The sequence below is a fragment of the Dermochelys coriacea genome, chromosome 9 (genome assembly GCF_009764565.3).
Source record: "Dermochelys coriacea isolate rDerCor1 chromosome 9, rDerCor1.pri.v4, whole genome shotgun sequence".
Taxonomy (NCBI): domain Eukaryota; kingdom Metazoa; phylum Chordata; order Testudines; family Dermochelyidae; genus Dermochelys; species Dermochelys coriacea.
Window position 1 is genome coordinate 78010164 of NC_050076.1, and position 25303 is coordinate 78035466.

The 25303-nt window shown below is 43.2% G+C and overlaps 1 protein-coding gene and 1 long non-coding RNA gene across 10 annotated transcripts in view; both read left to right on the forward strand.

Moving 5' to 3' along the window:
* LOC122455822 lies at nucleotides 1–8817 on the forward strand. The gene is made up of 3 exons (XR_006274312.1): nucleotides 1–396; nucleotides 5796–5888; nucleotides 8549–8817. It is a non-coding gene; the product is annotated as an uncharacterized LOC122455822 (long non-coding RNA).
* A 13594-nt stretch (nucleotides 8818–22411) lies between these two features.
* LOC119861011 (fibronectin type-III domain-containing protein 3A-like) overlaps nucleotides 22412–25303 on the forward strand; it is an 87505-nt gene continuing 84613 nt past the window's right edge. For 3 of the 9 annotated variants that reach the window (XM_043492679.1, XM_043492684.1, XM_043492683.1), the window contains exon 1: nucleotides 23616–23675. In XM_043492679.1, the coding sequence (XP_043348614.1) occupies nucleotides 23631–23675 (45 nt within the window). In that variant the 5' untranslated portion in view covers nucleotides 23616–23630. Of the gene's footprint in view, nucleotides 22561–23390; nucleotides 23497–23615; nucleotides 23676–25303 lie in introns of those variants that run through there. The other 6 variants (XM_038415340.2, XM_038415343.2, XM_043492682.1 and 3 more) reach the window with 6 other exon arrangements.

The window sequence follows — 25303 nt, forward strand, 5'->3', positions numbered from 1 at the left end:
AATCTAGATCATAAAACATACTGGGGCTATGCAGAGTGGCTCTGTCAATATGAATCTTACTGTGACTAGGTGAACTCACGCCACACTGGACAGGAATGGGTTAACTCCTCCTTGCTGGCTGAGGAAGCCCCGCCCCCAAATCCCTACTGAGCATGCCCCAACTCCAGTACCAGTATAACAGTGAGCAGCTTAGCTCAGTCTGGGCTGACTATCAGAGAGGAAGGATGACCATTGCAGGCTCTAGAGCCATGGCATCCCCCAACAGGAGGAGCCAAGACCCCAGCAGAGATCCAAATACCTGTGGACATGCTAGGGACTTCGGAGCCACTGGAAACAGCCTAGGCAGAGGATCCTGGGAACCCTAAAGCCACCAAGGTCACAGATGCAGGAGTCGAAGTAGGCTGGGGAGGGACTAGCCATAGTTCCAAGTATGGTCAGTGTGTTGCAGCTGGATCCCAGCTGACTCAGTGGTAACATCACTTGCTGCTGCCAGGAACCTGGGCTGGGATTCAGTGGGATCCCCCTACTCCAGCTGCCACCCATCTCCCAGGTGGTGGCCCACTGCCCTGCAAATCAGGGTAACTCTGACTCTGGCCTCAAGCCTTGCTGCCTGGTGAACCAGGGTAATCCTATCAACTTTAGTCCTTAAGTCTCACTGCCTCATGGTACCTTTGAGGGGCAATGGGCTGCTGTCAGGGGTCCTCTGCTTGGTGTCACCATCCAGTATCCTTGTTTTGAACCTGTGACCATCACTCTGATCCCTGTTTTCCTGTTAGTTGCCTCAAGTATTCAGTTGGAACCTGGGTCCAGTGGTCCCTTCCACTAGGCTGAGGGAGGTGCCTTTAGAACACCTCCCACGTTTTTCCAATAAGGCCTTGTAGTAAAGGGCAGCTTGAGGGACAGGGTGAATTCACCCTGCACTGGATGGAGACCTCCCACCCCATCACACTTACATTTTGGAATTTCCTGGCTTTTGAGCCTTTCTCATTGGTTCTATCGTGGCTCTGCAAAGCAGAGCACTACAACTCCCATCTGTCTCCTCTCCACCGCACTTCCCTTTTCCCTGGCCAGGGAAAGGTCCTGAACCCGGTAGTAGCTTGGGAAGGCCCTAGGAGCCATAACTGAAGCTGCCTGTGGAGCAGGCTGTGACTGTTGGACACCACAGCTGGGTGCAACGCTCTGTGTGGGATTTACGGGGGAGCAGCAGTGGCTGGCCAGGAAGCAAGTGCGTAGGGCCACAGTGGGTCTGGCTTGGAAACTTGTAGGCTCCTCATTGCTTGAATAGAGACTGGACTGGAGAGGGAAACCCAGGCACTAGGACTACCTCTTGATTGGACTGCCTCAACATTTACCACTATTGCTCACTTTCAACTGTAACCGTTTAAGCTTCTGTGCCTACAGTGTCTACAACCTTTCCCTTTCCTGATAGCCCTAGTAAAACACCCTTTCACTTACCCATGTATCTGAAAGTATGTCTACACTTGTCATAAATATACAGCAATGGGTAGCATAAAATCTCTCCTTACATGTAAACGGTTAAGAAGCTCAGATAACCTGGCTGGCACCTGACCAGAAGGACCAATGGAGAAAGAAGATGCTTTCAAATCTGGGGGGGATGGGGGAAAGGCTTTCATTTGGTGCTCTGTGTGTGTGCTCCCCAGAGACAAAGGGAGAGATCAAGCAAGTAATCCAGCTCCCATATCTAATATTACAGAAATAGTAAGGAAATGTTAGAGCAGTGGTTCTCAAAGCCGGTCCGCCGCTTGGCCAGGGAAAGCCCCTGGCAGGCCGGACTGGTTTGTTTACCTGCTGTGTCCGCAGGTTCGGCCGATTGCGGCTCCCACTGGCCGCAGTTCGCCAGCTCCCAGCAAACTGTGGCCAGTGGGAGCCGCAATCAGCCGAGCCTGCAGACGCGGCAGGTAAACAAACCGGTCCGGCCCGCCAGGGGCTTTCCCTGAACAAGCGGCGGACCAGCTTTGAGAACCACTGAATTAACTTGTGAATTGCCCCTGTGCTAAGAGGAAGGTTTATCCCTGTTTTTGTAACTTTAAAGTTTTGCCTGGAGGGGAAATCCTCTGTGTTTTGAGGGGGGGTTTTTTGTTTTTTTGTTACCCTGTAAAGTTATCTTCCATCCTGATTTTACAGAGTTGATTCTTTTATCTTTTTTTTAAAATAAATTCTTCTTTTAAGAACCTGATTGATTTTTCTTTGTTCTTAAGATCCAAGGGTGGGTCTGTGTTCACCTGTACCAACTGCTGAGGATATTATTCTAAGTCTTCCCCAGGAAAAGGGGTGTAGGGCTTGGGGGAATAGGACTCTAGGTGGTCCTTTCCCTGATTCTTTGTCTAAATCACTTGGCAGCATACTGTTCAAGGACAAGGTGGAATTTGTGCCTTGGGAAAATTATTTTAACCTAAGCTGGTAAAAATAAGCTTATGGGGTCTTGCATGCAGGTTCCCACTTCTGTACCCCAGAGTTCAGAGTGGGGAAGGAACCCTGACAACACTACAATAGAAAAATTGTGGCACTGAGTCTCAAAGCCTGGGTCAGTTGACTTAGGTTTTCAGGCTGAAAATAGCGGTGTAGACATTCAGGCTCGGACTCTGAGACCCGCTTCCCTAGCTCCAGCCCTAGCACAAATGTCTATGCTGCAATTTTTAGTTCCCACAGCTCAAGCTCCGCTTGCCCAAATCAGCTGATCTGAGTCAACCCCGGGTATGCCACAGGTCTTTTATTGTAGTGTAGACATATCCTGAGTGGTTATTGGGACCCACCAAGGCTAGTGCCTATAAGGCATAGTTGCAAAAGCACCTACAGTGTTTGCCTCTGAGTTGCAGTACACTTGGTATGCTACTGGCCTCTGGTTTTGCATGTTTCATCTATAATTTTGTGGATTTTTTCCTTCATTTTTCCTCTTTAAATGGTGTGGTGTAGTGTTGCTTTTTAATATCCTAGTTAATGTAAACACACACCATTTAGGGTCCTTCTGGGTGAAGGGTTCTATATTTAAATCATGGTGTTATAGTTGTTTTGCTACAAAATTCTATATATAAATACAGAGCTATTTATCCAAGGACCATAGGGAGAAGGCAGCTACATTGTATCTGAACAATAGAAGCCAATGTTGGCAAGATATGTTTTATTTTTCATCCTCTCCAAATACACAAAAGGTCAGTGTTCATTTCATAACAGGTCCTCCTATTTAGGAATTATGGCCACTTTCTCTATCAGAACGAGGCTTTAAAAATAACTCCACTGTAACCTTATAATAAAGCCAGGGATTAACAGACCCTGTTGAATGACATTGTGAAAAAAGGCCAGACCTTCACATTTTTACCCCTGCCCACCTATCCTAATCTTTGCTAGATGTCATATCATCTTAGCCTGATGAGTGACACTGCTGTGAGATGTCACACAGGCAAGTAAAATTCTGCTGTAGTAACCCAAGTAACCACAAATAGAATAGTTGAAGGGAATACTGTATTAGTTTCATTAAACAAAATTCTGTATATCTTTTGCAAAACACATTTTGTGGGTTTGCTTGTTTAGTTTTGCTTTTTAGCATTTTTTGTCACTGGCTTCAGTTGAGTAGGATTAGGCCTTCACTGAGGAACCAGTCCTACAAATTTTGACACATGACATGAGTAACGTTATGCTTGTGAATAATCCCATTGAACCCACTCGTGTGTAAATATTTGCAGGATCAGGCCCACCATGTAAAAATATTGTTCAAATTTCACAGCTGCAAAGGACAGGAATCCTAATGGTCCCACAGAATATACCAGCCATCTTCTGTCTCTGAAACAGTTTGATTCAGTATTGCCAACCCCAAAAGTTCAAAACTCCTGAATCAGGCTCACCAAAAATCATGAGTGGCTTTAAAATCATGTGTAAAAAATAATAAATTTGGTGTCTTTTTATTTGCCTTCTGCTTTTTGAGCTTTTAGGTTGCACTGGGGTCACAGTTTGAAGCTTTCTCCACAGCCACAAGGTCTAGAACCGTACCTTTTCTCTAAGAATGAAGGCTGAAATCATTACATATCACTCGACTCCAGGAGCTGGGGCTTCAAGGAAAATAATAAAATAAGGAGACTCGTGACAAAATCATGAGTTGGCAAAATTGTTTTGAAGCTTTCTCTTCTTTAGAAAACGGCTACCTTTCCCTGCTGCTATCTCCCTTCTCTTTTCAAACATTGTTATGGCACAAGTTGAGCCATGAGGTAGGGCTATTGAGGGTATGTCTACACTGCAAATATAAACCCATGGCTGGCCTGTGCCAGCTGACTCAGACTTGCAGGTCTCAGGCTGAGGGTTTAATTGCACTGTAGGGGCTTGGGCTTGGGCTGGAGCCTGGGCTCTAGTACCTTGCAAGGTGGGAGGGTCCTAGAACTCAGGCGCAGCCAGAGCCTGAATAACATGGCAATTAAACAGCCCCTTAGCCTGAGCCCCATGAGCCCAAGCAGCTGGCATGGGCCAGCTGCAGGTTTTTAATTGCAGTGTAGATGTACCCTGCCTATCTGCTTTCTGTTTCTCTTCCCCATTCTTTTCATGAAATGAATCGTTGATTTGTCCATCTGCACTTTAAGCAATGTGGGGGAATGGATAGCTCAGGGGTTGGGAACTGGATATGCAGTCAAGCTATGAATCACTAGGTTGTCCGTTTAAATTTGGCCCTTATTGGTCCTGACCAAAATTTGCCACCATCTGATAGCTATGCAGCAGTGAGCATTAATTGAATTTGGTATATTTTGTTTAAAACATGCCCATCACTGTAGTTCTGGGGTCCCAATATCTGGAGTCTCAACCAGTTCTCATTGTAAGTGGTGTCCATGTCACAAAACTACCTAGCTGGCTTATGTATTTACATAGTCCACATTCCTGTAGTATTTGAGTGCCACACAACCTTCAACATACTTGTCCTCACAACACTGCGTGAGGCATGGAAGAACTATTCGTCCATTTTACAGATGCGGAAACTCGGGGCACAGAGGCTAAAGTGCTCCGAGTTGCAACGCCTAACTAATTTAGGAGACTAAATTGCAGTTTCAGAAGGAATTTAGGCACTAAGGTGTTGCAAAGCTGAGCTCAGCCATGCCTAAGTACCTTTAAAAATCTGGGCCTAAGTGACTTATCCTAAGTCACACTGAAATCTGTGGTAGAGCAGGAAACTGACCCTGGGCCTCCCAAGTTCTAAGCTAGTCTCCAAAACTTCTGCAACATCCTTCCTATCAATCCCACTTTCCAAACTGGTACCATTTTGGCAGTCTTATCAAGATAGCATGGCTATGGAAAATGAGTACCTCCTCAGCCCTTCAGGGGATCCATCTGATCAGGGTTGAGGCACAGTGGAAGGGCATTGTGGGGAAAGCTTTCACTTGTGTTTCTCATGCTTTGCTTTACTTTTACTATGCCAGAGCCTCAGCTGGTGCAAACTGGTGTGACTCCCTTGACTTAAATGGAATTACATCAGTTTACAGCAGCTGAGGTTCTGGCCCTCAGTCTCCAGCACAGTCACTTCAGCCTCTTTCATGAGCACTAAATTCACGTGAAAGTAAGAAAAGTAAACAATTGTGTATTTTCTAGAGAAACTTTATACAGTGTATATCAAAAACGTCATTTCCAGCAGCAGCACTTACAATATGCTCACAAGAGACACTCATAGGAAGGTAGCTCAAATGTTTTTATAGCAAACAAAGATAGGGAAGGCCAGATTTCTTCCCCCTTCCCCCTCCCGCCTTTCTTTCCCATACACAAAAGGGTCCTTATTCATGTTAATAACAGGGTCTCTCACATAGCAATCAACTCTATCAGCCAGACGGTGGAAGGAGACTACAGATTCCTCATGCAGAATATCACTGTTTGGACTTTTTCAGCTGCGTTCAAGCATGGTAAACCAGATTCATGATTCTCATATTATATCCCCATGCTAATTTTTCCCCTACTGTTACTCACACCTTCTTGTCAACTGTTTGAAATGGGCCATCTTGATTATCACTACAAAAGTGTTTTTTTTCCCTCCTGCTGATAATAGCCCACCTTAATTGATTAGTCTCGTTAGAGTTGGTATGGCAACCCCCATTTTTTCATGGGGGGTGTGTGTGTGCGCGCGCATGCGCACGCACACACACACACACACACACAATCTTCCTACTGTATTTTCCACTGCATGAATCTGATGAAGTGGGTTTTAGCCCACGCAAGCTTATGCCCAAATAAATGTGTTAGTCTCTAAGGTGCCACAAGTATTCCTCGTTCTTTTTGCTGGTACGGACTAACACGGCTGCTACTCTGAATGCTGCAGATGGTGAGGACTAAACAAATGAGTGGGCTGGTTATAATGGGTACACAGAATATAACTGGGCCAAACCACAGCAGCACTCTAGTACATTTTCCCCCATACCACTGCAATGAAGGAGATCCCAGACATCCCTCCTCTGACTATGAGTTTCCTTCTTTGTATTATTCACTGATATACCTTTTAGCCTGAAGTGCTCCCAGATTCTTTATGCTGTGTTGTGCTTTTTAACTGCATCAGAAGGCTTGCATTACTTTGGCCCTGAACTTTGTGTAGCGATATAGAGTAGTGCAAAGTGGATGTAAAATGCTATCCTGCTGATTTCTTTAACCCACTTTGCATTAATGCAAATAACTACACAAGGTGCAGGGCAATGGTCGAGAAGATCCAGACTCTTTTAGGACACTTTAGACAAAGCAGAACCCAGTTTGAACCCAAACAGAGTACTGGCCTCCAGGATTAGATCAATGGAAAGAATGAAAAAGGGATGGAGGCAATGGTGCAGAATGAGATTGTCACGGGAGAGACCACTGAGAAGGGGAAGTTGGTTGGGGACAGCAAAGAAAATACCAAACATGAAAGGAATATTACCCTGGAAAAGCATTAAAATAGAGAACTAGAGAGAGGCAAAAGAGGAGAAAGAGAGAGGAAATAGAACACAACAGTGAAAAACTAACATTAAAAAATGTCAGAGATCTGACACAGTGTTTAGGCTGATGGTATTTCACTAACGTATCCCACCTTTCTAGGTTTCTGAGGTATGGCGTTGTTGATGGGGTGTAAATCGAAAAATTTCCCTTCTCCTCTTGTTTAGGCGATTAAGTTAATATGGCAGCTTGAGGGGTTTTTAATTGAAATGACACAGGGGAAGTAGTTTTTCCTCCCTAAATTTTAAATGCGGGATGATTCAGAACAGGAAGTGGCCAGAACAATAGGGGAAACCTGAGTCACCTGACAAGGTAGAAAAACTGCACAAATACACAAAACAGGAAATAAAAGAATGGGGGGGGAAGGGAAGAGCATCACCTTTCGTTTAAAAAAAAAAAGGAGTACTTGTGGCACCTTAGAGACTAACAAATTTATTTGAGCATAAGCTTTCGTGAGCTACAGCTCACTTCATTGGATGCATTCAGTGGAAAATACAGTGGGGAGATTTATATACATAGAGAACATGAAACAATGGGTGTTACCATACACACTGTAACCAGAGTGATCAATTAAGGTGAGCTATTAATAAAGGTGGGCCATTTCCAGCAGTTGACAAGAACGTCTGAGGAACGGTGCAGGGTGGGATAAACATGGTGAAATAGTTTTACTTTGTGTAATGACCCATCCACTCCCAGTCTCTAGTCAAGCCTAAGTTAGTTGTATCCAATTTGCAAATTAATTCCAATTCAGCAGTCTCTTGTTGGAGTCTGTTTTTGAAGTTTTTTTGTTGAAGTATTGCCACTTTTAGGTCTGTAATCGAGTGACCAGAGAGATTGAAGTGTTCTCCAACTGGTTTTTGAATGTTATAATTCTTGATGTCTGATTTGTGTCCATTTATTCTTTTATGTAGAGAGACTCCAGTTTGACCAATGTACATGGCAGAGGGGCTAAAAAAGATTAACATGGCTGCTACTCTGAAACCTGTCATTAGGCTTCAATACAGACTGGGAGTGGATGGGTCATTACACAAAGTAAAACTATTTCCCCATGTTTATACCACTCCCCACTGTTCCTCAGACGTTCTTGTCAACTGCTGGAAATGGTCCACCTTGATTATCACTACAAAAGGTCCCTCCCCCCGCTCTCCTGCTGGTAATAGCTCACCTTAAGTGATCACTCTGGTTACTGTGTATGGTAACACCCATTGTTTCATGTTCTCTATGTATATAAATCTCCCCACTGTATTTTCCCCTGAATGCATCTGACGAAGTGAGCTGTAGCTCACGAAAGCTTATGCTCAAATAAATTTGTTAGGCTCTAAGGTGCCACAAGTACTCCTTTTCTTTTTGTGAATACAGACTAACATGGCTGCTACTCTGAAACCTTTTAGCAATGTATCACTGATGCAATTTCACTGGCAGTTCACCTAGATTTGAGATTTAGAGCTGGTTTGGAAAAAGGGACCCATTTTTCCACAAAAATTTTCATTACAAAAATTGACCTTTTTCTTGTCAAATTTCAAATGGTGGGATTTTTTTTTTCCAAGTAGCTCTATTGAGATTATAAATTTGAGTAAATTTCTCCTTTCTCCTTCCCCCATTTCAGAATCAGCTGTCGTACTTTACTCCATTTCTCCACAAGGGTGCTGCAATTGAGCTTCACATAAAGTACGTGTAACAGCAAACAAGCTTCAACCCTTGCCTGCCACTGGGCTCCTTTTATTTTGATTTGAACCAATCTGCTCTTTCAAAATTCTCATTATCCAGATTGGAGATACAGAGGGTTTGATTTTTCACTACCTTTCAATTTGTTTAGTCATTTACAGCTGTACAAAGTGAATAAAAAGTGTAAAACACTACCAGTCCACTTCAGTAGTATTTGATTCCCACTTTGTAAAAAGAAAAGGAGTACGTGTGGCACCTTAGAGACTAACAAATTTATTTGAGCATAAGCCTTTTCTTTTTTGCGAATACAGACTAACATGGCTGCTACTCTGAAACTTGCCACTTTGTAAAGTCATTATTTCTATGCAAGGAGCAAGGCAGTGGTGAATCAGGCCTGTGGTCTTCCTTGTTCAAGTCTCTGCTTTGATTCCAGAGCAAGTCAAAGGTCCTGATTCTGCTTTAAATCCAGGGACAAAGATGCCAATTCTGAGTTACATTCCTCCTGCCCCATGCCACTCTGGTGGAATAAGCAGAAAGAAGGTGGCTTAATCAGCTTCCTGCAAATTCCTTGTATAAGGAGCTTCCCCAGATGGTATAAAACCAACATAGCCAGCCCTATAATACTTCCTCACAGCTCCCAGTGCAAGAATGTGCCAGAGGGCAGTGACATGCAAACATGTATGCAAGCCCTGGGGAGAGTTAACTATCACATTTTTGGGAAGAAATCTGTATCTGAAAGAACCCACTGGAAATGGGCCATTTGTCAATAAAAGTCAGGCATCAGGAACAAGGAAATGGGGTGTTGGTGGAGATGGGTGAAATGAATACTCAGAAAATATTACTTCATGTCCCTGTGCATAGCAAAAACGAGCATCCGAAAGAAGTTTTGATGTTACTGTCAAAAAGCAGCTATCTCCACTGTTGGCGATGGGCTTTATATTTTAAGATGAGAGGCTACATACAGAGGATCAAATTAGGGATGATATAAATGTTAGTTTCACATCAGTAAGTGGGTGCCAGGGAATCCATGTTCATGCAACTTCAGGCAGAAGAGGGTGTAAGTCAGAATTGCAAGGCACCAGCTTTAATTTTCACCTTCTTACCCTCCCTCTTACTTGCTTTTCCTCCTATATCACTAAGTTCCAGCTCCTCTGCATCTACATTATACCCACTTAGATTCCCTAAGACTCAGAACTACTGACCAATGTGTAATTTATACCTCACTTGTGAATTTGGCTCACTAACCTAAATTCACTGCTGGAGTAAGCAAATGAGAATATATTGATTTCAGTATATTGCACCTATTTATGCCAGTGGTAACTCTGCCCCAAGCATTCTGGGCCTGATTCTGAGCTTATTTCCACCCATGTAAAATCAAAGTAATTCCATTGACTTTAATGGAGTTATTCTTGATTTACACCAGGAAAAAGAGCGATATTCTGACACTAGCATGCTACAGCTAGCTGGAAAGAAGTCTGTGAGGTATGATTTTACTCTGTACAAAAAAGTGCAGTGCAAAGTTAGCCATGCTTTCTATAGGATTTGCCATAGCCAGTCTGTTTGTTTTTTCATTTGACTTGTATTGTTTTTCTTTGTCGTAAAATTACCAATAAACACTGGCTGTGTTGGAATTAAGCTGTATCTGACTCTTATGTGGGGCAGTTGCTGGCTGACACTTTGGGAAGTGGTTTGCCTGTCCTGCCAAAAATGTTGAGATTTCAAAAACTCTTGCTGCCTGAATCGGGACAAAAATTTGAGATGTCAAATGTTCTTACAACCAATAGTCTGGAAAAAAAAAATTCAGTTTGGGTCAATCAACATTTTTCATTTCATTAATTTGAAAATGGTTCATTTCAGTGCTGACCGTTTTTACTCCCTCTGCACCCCCGCCTATAATTAGCTTACATTTCAAAACAAAAAGTACCAGAAACAGGATTATTTTCATTCCCATAGCTTCATTCTGAGAGCTTCAAAACTTGTTAAAAGAAATGTTTTAAGTTGAGAAATTCATCAAGACCACACCTTTCCTGCAAAAAGTTTTGGTTTCAACGAATAAACATTTTCCAATGAAAAAAAACATTTAATTGAAAAATTTCCAACCAGCATTACTCTAGAGTGCGCCATTATATTTGGCCAAAAGTCTGAACAGTTTGTAGCATTTCTTTATTTAAGTATATACACATTCAAGGATCTGCAAAGACAGAAGAACTGGTTATGAGTTCTCTCACAAAAAGCACTGTCCTCTGGATTCTGGTAGGCCTTTTCAGATAAAAACAAAAAAAAGTTATTTGAGCATAAGCTTTCGTGTAAATTTCCGATGTAAATGCATCCGATGAAGTGAGCTGTAGCTCATGAAAGCTTATGCTCAAATAAATTTGTTAGTCATTAAGGTGCCACAAGTACTCCTTTTCTTTTGCGAATACAGACTAACACGGCTGCTACTCTGAAAAAAAAAGTTAGTGTTTTAATTTATAGGGCTTTATTTTGGTCAGAAGTCAGATTGGCTGCTAAGTATCTGCAGCTGGTCATTCAGATGAATAGCTCCTGTTAGCCAAACACTTGCAAATATTCAAAAACAAACAAACACTCTACCTTGATCTCATAGGGATCCTTTCAGTTGTGTGAAGGGCTTCAATCCACCTTTCTTCCTTCATTTTAAAAGCTGCTGTGGTTTAATTTGTTTTCTGTGACTGATTGGCAGATCTGTGTCTGAAACTTCAGAGGAGTCACTCTGCCTTAAGCATGCTCAGCAGAGTTGTCCATCATTGTTAAAAGGGCATATGCCCTATGTGAGGTAGAAGCTTTGACAGTTCCAACCTCTGTAGTTTCAAAGGTCTGTCCTAAAGAGTGACAAGATTTAGCTTTTGCTTCTCATGCTTCCTTGGGCAAGGATGGAGCTGCTGCAAAGAGCCAAGGCTTAATTTACCAAATGGATTTCTTGGACAGAGCCCGACTAAAAAACTACAGCTTTTCAGTGGGACTCATTTAAGCTTGAAGTTCCAAAATAAATAACATTGGGGGTGTAAAAAGAAAAGGAGTACTTGTGGCACCTTAGAGACTAACAAATTTATTAGAGCTTAAGCTTTCGTGAGCTACAGCTCACTTCATCGGATGCATTTGGTGGAAAAAACAGAGGAGAGATTTATATACACACACAGAGAACATGAAACAATGGGTTTATCATACACACTGTAAGGAGAGTGATCACTTAAGATAAGCCATCACCAGCAGCGGGGGGGGGGGGGGGGGAACCTTTCATGGTGACAAGCAAGGTAGGCTAATTCTTGTTAACTGCTGGAATTAGCCTACCTTGCTTGTCACCATGAAAGGTTTTCCTCCTTTCCCCCCCCTGCTGCTGGTGATGGCTTATCTTAAATGATCACTCTCCTTACAGTGTGTATGATAAACCCATTGTTTCATGTTCTCTGTGTGTGTATATAAATCTCTCCTGTTTTTTCCACCAAATGCATCCGATGAAGTGAGCTGTAGCTCACGAAAGCTTATGCTCTAATAAATTTGTTAGTTTCTAAGGTGCCACAAGTACTCCTTTTCTTTTTGCGAATACAGACTAACACGGCTGCTACTCTGAAACCTGTCATTATTGGGGGTGTATTTATATTTTAAAACTATTTGCAGCATATAGATTCAAAATCTAGTCTATATAATAAACTAGTTAAAGAACAATAAAGCAGATGCTGTATGCCATGTTCAAAAGTTGAACTTTGTTCTTTTCCATTTAGAATAGTCATAAATGTCTGAATGTGTCATTCATATGGTGGCTAGCTTTAGTGCAGCTAGAAGTTTTAGAACAAACGAATAAACTGAACAGTACTAAGTCACAAGGACCAGATGGTATTCACCCAAGAGTTCTGAAGGAACTCAAATCTGAAACTGTAGCACTACTAACTGTAGTATCTTAGAGACTAACAAATTTATTAGAGCATAAGCTTTCGTGAGCTACAGCTCACTTCATCGGATGCATCATCGGAGCTGTAGCTCACGAAAGCTTATGCTCTAATAAATTTGTTAGTCTCTAAGGTGCCACCGGTACTCCTTTTCTTTTTGCGAATACAGACTAACACGGCCGCTACTGTGAAACCTGTAACTGTAGTATGTAACTTTTTGCTAAAACCAGCCTCTGTACCAGATGTTTGAAAGGTAGTTAATGTTACACTGCTTTATAAAAGGGACTCCAGAGGCAATCCTGGCAATTACAGGCCAGTGAGCCTAACTTCAATATCAGGCAAATTGGTAGAAACCATAGTAAACAACAGAATTCCAACTCCATGCATCACAAGTCTATTAGAATTCTTTGAGAGAGTCAGCAAGCATGTGGATAAGGGTGATCTGGTGGATGCAGTGTGCTTGGATTTTCAGAAAGCTTTTGACAAGGTCCCTCACCAAAGACTCTTAAGGAAACTAAGTAGTCATGGGATAACAGGGAAAGACCTCTTATGGATCAGTAACTGGTTAAAAGATAGGAATAAATGATCAGTTTTCACAACGGAGAGACGTAAACCATAGGGTCCCCCAAGGATCTGTACTGGAACCTGTGCAGTTCAACATATTCATTAATGATCTGGAAAAAGAAAAGGAGTTCTTGTGGCACCTTAGAGACTAACACAATTATTTGAGCATAAGCTTTTGTGAGCTACAGTTCATGGTCAGGGTCAGAACCCCATGCTTCAATTTAGAAAAGGGATGACTAAGGGGTATATGATAGAGATCTATAAAATCAGGAATGGTGTGGAAAAAGTGAATAGAGAAGTGTTGTATATCCTTCCACAAAAACCAGGGGCACCCAATGAAATTAATAGGCAGTGGGTATGATACAAACAAAAGGAAGTACTTTTTCCACACAAGATACAAACTGTGGAACTCATTGCCATGGGATGTTGTGATGGTGAAACTGATAACATGGTCAGGGTCAGAACCCCATGCTTAGGGCAGCGCTAAACCTCTGACTGACAGAAACTGGGAGTGAAAGATGGGGTGTATCACTCCAACTGCCCTGTTCTATACACTTCCTCTGAAACTTTGATTCTGGCTACTGTCAAAGACAGGATATGGGCTAGATTGTAAGAACTGCTATGCTAGGTTACACCATTCTTATAATTTTGCCTTGAAAGCTTTATTGAATAAATGTACTGTTTACCTTCTATAAGTAGCTTTATACAAAAATGGAAGCTAAACTAAGAGAACTTCACAGAGAGTCTTGTCTTAGGACTTCACATAGGACACTCGTGGGGAAAATCCTCCAAAGAGTGAGAGAGGGACCAGGAAACCATACAAGCTGAACCTTGTGGAGTTTCTGCAAATGTTCCATCAAAGAGAGGGTTTTGGGTGCTCTGGAACTGTGCTTGCAGCCCTCAAGGACTCTGGGAATCTTCAGTGAAAGGAAGCTCTAACCCTTTGGAGGGGATGCATCTCTGTATTACTCTGTGTAGCCCACTCCACCTAGGACCATGAGTCCCTGAAGACACATACTGCCACTGGCACTCCGCCCTCTGCTAGGGAACAGCAGGAAGTAGGATTTAGCATTGCTCCTAGGCACATTCATTTCCAGGCAGATATCTACTCTGAATGGTTGGTTTACAGGAGAATTGCTTCAGATGGGCTTATGTGCACTACTAGAGAGGGGCAGTCAGGCAGCTGCACCTCTGCTTCCTCACCCCACACTCACTGCCATGCCTCTGACCCATTTGCACCCTTCTACCCATATTGATGACAAGAGCCTCCATTACTTCTCCTTAGGATTCTTCTCCTTTTCCCTTATCAATAAAAGTAATTGCCAACTATATCAGGATGTAACATCACTCAGATGTAACCAAGAGCACAGCTTATAGCACCAGGAAGGGTAGCAAATGTTAAATATCAGTTCCTGAACTCAGACAGATCACTGTACTTGCATATAACCATTTCATTAAAGATTATATTACTGGACAGTGACACACTGGCCAAGTCCCTGTCCCCATATTGACAAGAATTGGAATGATTTGCCAGGCCTCTGATGCAGTCACCTCTTTCTCCCTGGTTAGTGTTAAATGATGTAGAGATGACTTACCTCTAGGGTCCATTAATATGTGAATAGAAAATTGTTTGTCTTTGGAATAGATCAGAGTGCACTCAATGGTAGGCATGTTTCAAAAAGAATTTAGCTGTGAAGCAAACTCCTAGGCGTTCGTCCAGGTCTTTAGCCTCTTGTGCTCCTTTCAACTTACACAGGATGAACATTATTTTTTGTATCACTAAGCTAGAGCCTCAGCTCGTGTAAACATGTTAGCTCCATTGAGATCAATGGAACAATGCTTATTGATACCTGCTGATGATCTGACCCAATGTATACAATCAGTTTATTTTAAGGATCCAGGCATCCACAGTGTGGATTAATATAAGTGCTGTTGCCTCCTGCATTTCTTATGGATGGTTTATGAATGAGTATTTTTATGTAGGTGTGCACTACACACAGCCCTGATACACAAGTTCTATCACAGACCCAAGAGAGGGGGAAATTTTGTTAGAGATCCTTGTTAAAATATTGGCATCACCATGAAGCTATGCAAGTGTTGAAAAATGTTAGTGCCATGTGCCCAGTTCCTAAGGCTTGAAATTCAAAGAAGATACCAGCCAGCATGACAAGTGATTTTTTGGAAATGTGTACCTTCCAAACCGAGTTAGTTATGCCCAAGAATGAATGTAAGTAGCAGTTTTTAATCAAGTCCCATCAGCACAATATCTAGCTATGCCTTTCTGTTCCCCCTTCTCTTTCCCAGAAATATAGAGTTGTGCCCTGGCTTCCAAGAAAATGCTAAGAAATGCAGAAAGCAACATGCATTAATGATTTACTTAATGCAAATCTTATTCCACTTTCTTTTTTCCCATTTTCTTGTTCATTTCTTTATTTTATTTTCACTCCTTTTTCCCCTGCTCTTCTTTCTGTTCTGATTGGGTTTTTTAAACACACCTTTAATCTTTCATTAAATATTAATACTACAGCTTGTAAGATATTTTCAAATTTCAAAATTTGCTGATGAAGAAAGGCGACACTTTTTTTTTCAAAACCTTTTTCCATTTTTGACTATCTGTAAATAACACCCACCCTTCCCACCCACCCCCATCCTCCTCCTTTTACAGGCCCAGCCCTCCTCTTGCTTTTTCTTCCTTTTCCTCCCAAGCCCTGTTTCCCCATTCCCCCTGTTTATTGTTTTCTTCTTTTTCTCCTTTACCTTTTCTGAGTTATGTCTCTCCTCCCCCATCATTGTTCTGATCTTAATTCTGCTCCTTTCAACTTATCCTCCCATCCACAGATCCACTTCTGGATCCAATATACCGGTTTTAATGCCCCCCTGTGGTTCTGCCTTCATTCTGAAGTACCAGAAAATGCTCTGTGCATCTGAATACTCCCACGGTGCCTTGGAAGCTTGAGAAACATGCCATGGAAGAATTCCAATTACAGTAGGCATCAGGGTACAGTATCAGCAAAACTATGAAGGACATAAGAGCCAAGTACTGGCACCAGGAAGGGTTGCATGGCTTATGGATGGAGAAGTGAGATAACTACCGGTTTTTAAATTGGAATCGTGGTGCTCAACCCAGATAAAAGAGATGGGTGTCACTCCTGTTCCTGTAATCTATGTCTTTGATGCTCAAGTACAGCAAGTCAGTAACCCTCAGATTCTTATGCATATCTTCATCTCCTCTCATCTTGACTAAAAAGCAGTGTCTTAGGCTATAATTTCCCTAAATTCCATCTCTTCAGATTCCATAGACTGGTGTTTCCTGCCTTTTCATGTTCAAAGAAACCTGATCATCAGTCCTATACTCACACAATTCCACTGGCTCCCCATTAATTTCAAAATCCAGTTCTCCTTCCTTGTTTTCAAAACCTGCCATATACTTTTCCATCCTATCTTATGATTCTTGTCCCATCAACCTTATATCTAGCACCGGCCTCCTCTCTGTCCCTCAATGGAGACATGCCACTGTTGGTGCCAAACCTGGCTTCTGTGCAGCTCTTGCCATCTGGAATAGACTTCCTGTAGACTCAACCTCACTGACTCTCGGTATCATTTCCAATCTCGGCTGAAAACTTGTCTTTTTGTCCCTTGCCATTACCCCATAAAAGTTTGCATACAAGATGCTAGGCAGCAAATATGCAATCATTTGATTTCTGCAGAAATCATTTGATTTCTGTTAGCTCTCATACTCGAAGCAATTTGAATTCTAAAGGAAGTCTGGAGCTTGTGGAATGTTGGCAGGTTTTTAGGCCTTTAATCGTAAGGCTCACAAGCAAATGGCAGTGATTTTTGTAAGCTTTTCTGTGAGTGATGTTGTTTGCTAGAGTTTGAATTACCAGAGAACACCTTGCTATGGTATAACCCACATAAAATGCATTTAAGGAGGTAAATTAAGACAAAAAATAATTTAACCCAACAACAACAAAAATGAAAAAGGAATTTCCACCCCCGCTAAAGGATAGGCTTATTATCTATCTACAAGAGGATCCAATTCCTTTTCCTAATCAGGGCGGAGCTCCGAGACCATGCAGCTTTCAGTGCAAAGAATGTCAAGTATTCACCTCTAGAGAACTTTTGTATTCTGCATATCATAACTTTTATGCTCATGATGAGGAATAAGACATAACACCAGTAGCCATCCCTTTTCATGTCAAGCAGGTAAAAACTAAAAAGTTGGATCTTGGGAAATACTTACTGTGCATTCAAAATAAAGTACTGTAGGTTCTTGCTTGAAATTGCAAAATTTATTTTATACAATACATTTTTCTCATTAACATTCTTAAATTTTAAAATATCTTGATGTACCTTTTTCAGAGAGTCTCCTAAAAATTAAGGGGATATCTTTCACTTAAGAAAATAAAATCCTTAGGGCAGCAGATATGCTTCACTGTAGATGAGTTAGAGCCTGTGAAGTAATAAGATTCCTGAGACTGAGTGCTGAAGATTCCAGGAATTCTCTCAAAGCCGATATGATTAACCAGTCTTTTGTTCCTAGTCAACAAACACATCATGAAAGCAAGGCTGTTTTCACTGGATGCTGTGACTCTCTCACTATCTTTCTGAAGTATATGAAGGGCTTAAATTTGTATAGATTTATGGCTGCTCTTCTGGATATTAGAATTGCCAGTGAAATAAATAAGTTCTACATAAGATATGATTCAACATTCAATAGTAGTCACTTTCCCTCCAAATCCTTTTAATTGATATTTTAATATAGATATAAATGTAAGTACCTTTTAAATGGTATGATAGTGAGAGGTGTTGAACACAGCTACTCCAGCTGACAAAAACAGGAACAGCCAGTACTCAGCACCTCTCAGGATCAGGCCATTAATTTAGAGAGAGAGAGTCAAAACCATGGACAATGTGTAAGTGGGAGGAAAGCACTGTATGGGATTTATCCAGCATCGCTCTATCAAAAGTCAAAATTTTTCCCATTTCGTCCCCACGTAGAATGTGCTATGGGTCCAGGTACCAAATCCCATGGGTTTCTTGGCGTCCATCAGAGGCCAGGACATCCATTAGACTGAGGACAAGGCATCCAGATCTACACCACAGAGAGATAAGTAGTTCTGTAGGTAACCAAGTTCTAAGGAACCAGGTCCTTAAATTACAACTCAAAATTAATAGGAAGGCCGACAAAGATCACCACAAGTACTCCTTTTCTTTTTGCGGATACAGACTAACACGGCTGCTACTCGAAAAAAGATCACAAAGTGTTCCTTGAGTAATGTGTTCCTTGCAAAAATCACCCTTTAAACATGCAGGCAGCTTCATTCTGCAGCAGCTGCAGTTTCTCAATTGTGTTTAGGAATAAAAAATAGCATCAATAAATTAAAGGGAAGTCACAAATTCACCCCAAACTTCTACTGAAGTCTTTCAGTACCTACTTATGTACATGCAAACACACACAGAGAAAAGGGTAACACTTTAACAACTTTCCAAATGTGCCCCATCATGCATAAATTTACAGGAGATTGTATCCATTCTTTCACGGCTTTCTATCACAACATTAACGGTTTTTAAATGCAGTTTTTAGTGGAAAGTTATTAATCATTATTCAAAGGACCAATATGACTAGAATTATTTGTAATGCTGTTTTTTTCTGGTGGACTCTGCATGTTGAAATAATTAATTAGTTACTTACTGATTCAGCAATCAATAAGACCAACCCTGATCTTCCTTCACCCTGACTGGCTATTTGAAAGGCATCTGGCTAGGGTAGCTTATTTTAGTGTTGATAGCTTAGTATACCAAGCTAATCACTTCAGACAATAGTGAGAGTCCCTCTGTACAGGGGTTCCTAACACACAGGAAAATTTTCCTCATTCATTAAAACAGAGATCGTTGATCTAAGCTTAATATAGTGGAAAACACATTAATTCACTTGTCAAGTGCTGCTTATACATAATAGACTTCACAGCTATCTATGGATACTCAAGTTACAGGGGAAAAAATCAGGATATATGTGCAGATTTGCATAGAACCTTGTCTCATGTACAATGGAATAGCAGATAGAACTTCACCTACATATTTTTATTTTTTGCATAAGCCTCTGATCACTGCTGCACAAAATGTACCTTGAATGTGTCTATGATTTGGAAGTGTGAGCTGTCAAGTGGAAGTAAGTAGGAGAGAGCAAAAATCATTGCTGCAATGTTTGTGAAGTAAATGAGATGCTGAATAATTTCCTTCTAACAATAAGAAAAGGAGTACTTGTGGCACCTTAGAGACTAACAAATTTATTAGAGCATAAGCTTTCATGAGCTACAGCTCACTTCATCGGATGCATTTCAGGAAAGCTTATGCTCTAATAAATTTGTTAGTCTCTAAGGTGCCACAAGTACTCCTTTTCTTTTTGCGAATACAGACTAACACCTTCTAACAATGACTCTTTCAGAAGAGAACTTGCTGTATAGTTTTTCCTGACATGACAAGACTGGGGACAAATCGCTGGTGGTCTTCATCAGAGCTCCAACTGAATGAGGATGGGCATGAGTATGATTAGAACATGGGTCTGGAAGCCAGAACACCTGGGTTCTATTAATAACTTCCTCACTATCTTACTGTGTGACTTGGACAAGTCATAGCACTTCCCTTTGCCTCAGTTTACCCAATTGTAAAATGAATGTAATACTAATGAGCCCTTTTAGGTAATAATATTATGACTGCTTATTCCTGTTAGAGAGCTTTACAGTGTTAAACTCTTTTGACTTTTTTATGTGCTAATGTAACCCACATATCCACGTAAGTGGTGGAGAAGATAAAATATACTGAATCCCATTCCTGTTCATCATCTTGATCAGCTGTGACAGGCAGAAAAGAACTGATATGTTCTCTGTCGGTCAGTGGTTAGAGTCTATAATAAGTGCCAGATTATGTATATATTTTACATCCATCTGAATTTAGGGAGTGCTGTCTGGCAAAACATCAGGCGAGTTGGGAATTTGACTATCTAACCGGCTCTGCCTTCTGGAATTATGTCTCTCAGGGCTTGTACTTGTACACACTAGCACTTATGTCGGTATAAAGTATGTCATTCAGAGGTATGAAAAAAACACCCTCCTCCCCCCGCATCATAAATTACATCAACCTAAGTGCCAATGTGGACAGAACTATATCAGCAGGAGAATGTCTCCTGCTGACATAGCTACTGCCCCCCGCAGAAGTGGATTTATTATGCCGACGGGAGAGCTCTCTCCTGTTGGCATAGAGTGTCTGCAGTAGCACAGCTGCAGCAGTGCAGCTGCACCACTGCAGCAGTTCTAGTGTAGACTAGCCCTCAGTGAAAGTACCTCCCAGCAAAGTATGAAATGCAATATCATAGAGTCCTAGCTCTTTTTTTCTTACAGTGTTAACTAGTCCTAATAAAAAGCCACACATCTCACAAGGGTAGTAAAGAATGAAGAGAACTGTAAATTGGCCTGCCAGGTAAGCAACAAAAACAAAGTGTTTTCTTTCCTCAGGTGAACAAGTTGTCAAAGACAGGTGGTTAAATTACATGTTGTCAAGGCCAGCTCCAATTTTCATACTCTTCACTTTCTCCCCATTGTATTAGACAGATACTGTACTCGAGCTTCCCTGCCTTCTTAGGCACTGCAGTCTTATTCATCTGCTGCTGCTACACTACTCCTACCTAAGCACATGTATAGTAGAGTTCAACAGGACTACTCATGGATTCATAGTCTTTAAGGGCCAGACTCTCACCTGAGTATTTGCAGAATTGGGCTTTAGACCACTATGTCCTAACAACTCCACATGGAAAGACTCGCATGTGGGGACCAATTTTAACCACATATTGGGCTCCACATGGGCATAGGGGCCCACACTTGCAGAGCAGTTTGCAGAATAGTCTCTGGTGCTTCCTTTGTAAATTCTTCGGGGCTGGCACCCCAACTTCATTTGTCTATAAAGTGCCTACTCAAGGTGACCAGGTGTCTGGTTTTCAAGCAGGCATGAATCCTGGCAGCTCTGCTCAGAACTGCTGACCGGGCCACTGACTATCCGATTGGTGCTGCTGCACAGTAGGGCTGGCAGGCTCCCTGCTAGCCTCCATGCCGTGCAGCTCCCAGGAAGCAGATGGCACGTCTCACCTCTGGCTCCTACGCGTCGGAGCAGCCAGGGGGCTCCGCACACTGCCCGTGCCCCAAGCGCTACCCCCACAGCTCCCATTGGCTGGGAACCATGGTCAATGGGAGCTGCAGGGGCAGCGCCTGCAGATGGGGCAGCGTGCAGAGCCACTTGAAAGTGCCTCCGCGTAGGAGCCAGAGGGGGGGCATGCTGCTGCTTCGGAGAGCTGCTTGAGGTAAGCGCCACCCAGAGCCTGTACCCCTGACCCCTTCCTGGGCCCCAACTCCTGCTTGAGCCCCCTCCCGCACCCTGAACCCCTCATTTCTGGCCCTACCCCGGACCCTGCCTCCCCAGCCCAGAGCCCATACCTCCTCTCACACCCCAACCCCCCCCCCCCAACCCTCTGCTGCTTCCGAGAGCTGCTTGAGGTAAGTGCCACCCAGTGTCTGTACCCCTGCCCCCTTCCTTGGCCCCAACCTCCTGCCCCATCCTCGAGCCCCCTCCCGCACCCTGAACCCCTCATTTCTGGCCCCCACCCTGGACTCTGCACTCCCAGCCCAGAGCCCCGTCCTATACTCCGAACCCCTCAGTTCCACCCTCCCCGCCCCCAGCCCGGGGTCCCCTCCTGCACCCCAAACCACGCCTCCCTGGCCCCACCCACTCCTACCCCCTCACTCCTTGAGCCATCCAGGGGAAAATGAGCGAGTGAGGGAGCAAGAGCGGGGAGAGTGAGCGACAGAGGGAGGGGGATAGAGCGAGCGGGGGCAGGGCCTCAGAGGAGGAGTGGGATGGGGGCGGGGCCAGGGCGTTCGGCTTTGTGTGCGTAGAAAGTTGGCAGCCCTATGCCTACTGCACTGTGGGAGCTATACAAATAATGAACACCAGTCTGTCAACCGGGTCTTATTGCAGACCTCCATCTTCCTCTGTCCTTCAGTAATCTTATTTTAGGGTTGCTCTTAGTTTTGTAATACTATGCCTCTGAATGTACAATTATGTATCATCACAGTCTCTGATTATACTTTCATCTACCTTCTCATTATAATTTCAGGGTTGTTGTGTTTTTTTTTTTTTTAATTATAATCTTACTTGAATTAACGGGTCCCAGAAAGAAGTTGTTCTCATTTGGAACGTCCTCCTCCCGAGTCCTTTTTGCCGGATTGAACGGCTCAGACTGGAATGCGGGTATCATTATATTGGTTGTCGCGCCCGGCCGCCCCTCCTTCTTGTTGTCACGCCTCGAGCCGCCTGTACCAGCTGCGCATGCGCAGTGCCCGCATTCCATCATGGCGGAGCCGTTTAGTGGCGTCTGTGGGCCTTGGCGGCGCTGAGGTTGGGCAGTGGTTACGCTCGCGTCGCGTCCCGCCTGGTGAGTGGCGTTACCCCAGCCCGCCGGCCGGAGGGACTCCCTGCCGGGCACTGGGGAAGCCGGGCGGCTGGGGCAGAGTGGGCGCTCCCCAGCCGGGGCGGTGCGTGCGTGCGGGGCCAGGATCCCGGGGGAGGGCGCCATGGGGCCTGCTGGGGAGGGGGCGTGCGAGGGGGGTGGGGCGCTTACTGGGAAGCTCGTGGGGGCAGGGAGCGCACCGTGGGGGTGTGGGGGCAGAAGGGTGCGGGGAGGGCAGAAGAGGGATGGGGGGCAGGGAGCGCACCATGGGGGGACAGAAGGGTGCAGAGGGCACCGGGAATGGGGGGGGTAGGGTGTGGACCGTGGGAGGTGGGGGGCAGGCTGGTTGGGAGCCCACACGGGGGAGCGGTTACTGACATTTCTCTCTTGTTGCGGATATCTGTCTCCTCCCCCTTTTCCGTGGGGCAGGCAGGTGGGGTGCTGGACTGAGGCCATAGTGAGGTCCCCCCTTTTGAGAAGGGGGTTTACTCCCACGAGCCCGCCCCCATCTCCTCCGCAATGTGTCCCATACGGAGCCAGCTGGAACATAGATAGCCTTCCTGTTGCCTCCCCTTTGATATCTCCGGCGAGTCCCCCATACTTCTCCCCTGCTACTTTCCGTTTATTTATGTGCGGGGGGGGGAGGGGGAATGTCAGGGTCTGGAGTCCCTCTCTTTCCTCATCTCATCCCCACCCCCCACCCCTCTCCGGCAGCCGGCGCTGCTGCCTGCAAATGCCACGTCGCCTTCTCTACTTGTTCCCCTTGACTGGAGTGATCAGCAAATAGAGACTGAACACCTCCCTCAACCTCTCTCCTCTGGGTGGGAGGTGGGCAGGTCGGTTCTCCCATCTGATCTATGGCTAGTATCGACCGTGTTTTACCCCTGCCCTGTACCCCTCCAGCTAGGGGCAGCCGTGAAGGTGGGTATCCTACTGTGGCTACTTTTCAGTGTGATCCTATTATTGGCCTTTTAACAAAAGGCCATTGCTATTACTTTAGTGTGTAGTGCTGGTGCTTGGGATTGGGGGCCTCCAGGGACCCCTGTCCCTGCATTATGGCAACTTTCCTTCCTAACCTTTTGCAGCAGGCGCTTTATGAAGTGAGTATAGTTATAATCTTTTCAACTAATCCTGGGTGATACATAGCTGGCAGGTGTATTTAGCTCAAACTCAGAATTTATTTCCTGTTTATAACCATTCTTTGTCTGTCTGCTAGCTGACTTCTTATTCCTGGATGATTTTAAAACTAAAGATAGGTTCATCTTTTGTTTTTAAGCTTACTATTGAGACTCCTATCTCTGAATGATGGAAATATTATGTGAAGTCAGTGTATGTTGTATTTTTTAAAAGAACTAGAATTTTTCAATTTCCAGCCAGTTTCTTTGTGTTTTAAAATCCTTTTCTTTCTAGGGCATTTAGATTTTACTTATATCAGAAATCATTGCAAGCTTTGCCCAAAGCCTAAGTATTAACATTGACACAGAAAATAATGAAATTTGCAGTAGAACTACAAGGTTGTGTATATCTTAGGTATTTATGTAAGTCTGCAATATCAGAGTGCCTCGCAATCTTTTAATGTATTTGTCCATGCAACATTCTGTGAGGTAGGGAAGTGCTGTTATCCCTATTTTACAGATGTGGGGGGTATGAGGCACACAGATATTGGCCCAAGATCATGCATTAAGTCTGTGGTGGAGTATGGAATTCAGGTTTCCTGAGTTCCAGAGTAGTGCCCTAATCATTGAACCATCCTTTCTGTATTTTAAACCAATAAAATATCTTTGGATTTATGTACTAAAATTGACAAAATAGTAGTAGTTTATATGCTGTCCAGTGTCTTGATCAGAAAAAAAAAATTCCCTATCCCTGCCTTCCAAACGCCTCAAGTAAAAGGCAGAAAGGGCATGTTGGTAAAGGGATAAATATGAACAACAGGAAAAATGGTTGTATTTCTTGAGACCTAAAATTATAATATATGAATTTTTGTGCCTGTTGGAAAATAGCTAGCTGGTATGCTCTCTTCCCTTCCAAGACTTTGCCTCACTGTGTTCCAAGTCTTGCAGTCTGTGGAATCCTTGCATTGCATTGTGATCTCTTGTCATTAGATTGGGTCAAATTAGTCTGATATTTCATAATGCAGAGTTGAAAGGTCTCCCACCAGTTTGGCCCTTCCAGTAGGGTAGAGGAAAGTGTAGTGAACATTTTCCCTTGTATTTTAACCTGTAATTTTTAATTACAAGATTCTGTGAAAAGATCCCTTGTATTGACCATCTTAAAGTTTCTTGGAACAAGCTATTACAAGTAGATCACTCACTTGTTGGTTCAGGATTGTTGCAACAAGATTTTCTTTTTCAAAAACTTGGCCTGGGCTGCAGTTAGGCTGCACCTTGGCAATGAATCTGAATAATTATAACTTTCAGTAAATCTGTAGATGATATGCATATTTCAAAGTAGTTTTCATCTTTAAAGTAATATTAAAATAGCTTATTTCTTGTCATGCCCAGCAATTAATTGTACTAAAGCATTATACCTAACAATATTTTCAAAGAATTGACTGTTGGAATTACTTGGAACAGTAACTCAATGTGCACACTTTTTTAGAAAGAATAAAGATAACTCTGTCTACACAAATGTGTTTCCTGCTCTAGTCCTTGATCACACTCTACGTCCCTCTTGAGGTTAATTTGAAACCAACTTTGCCACAAAGTCAAGCAGAATATTTTAGGAC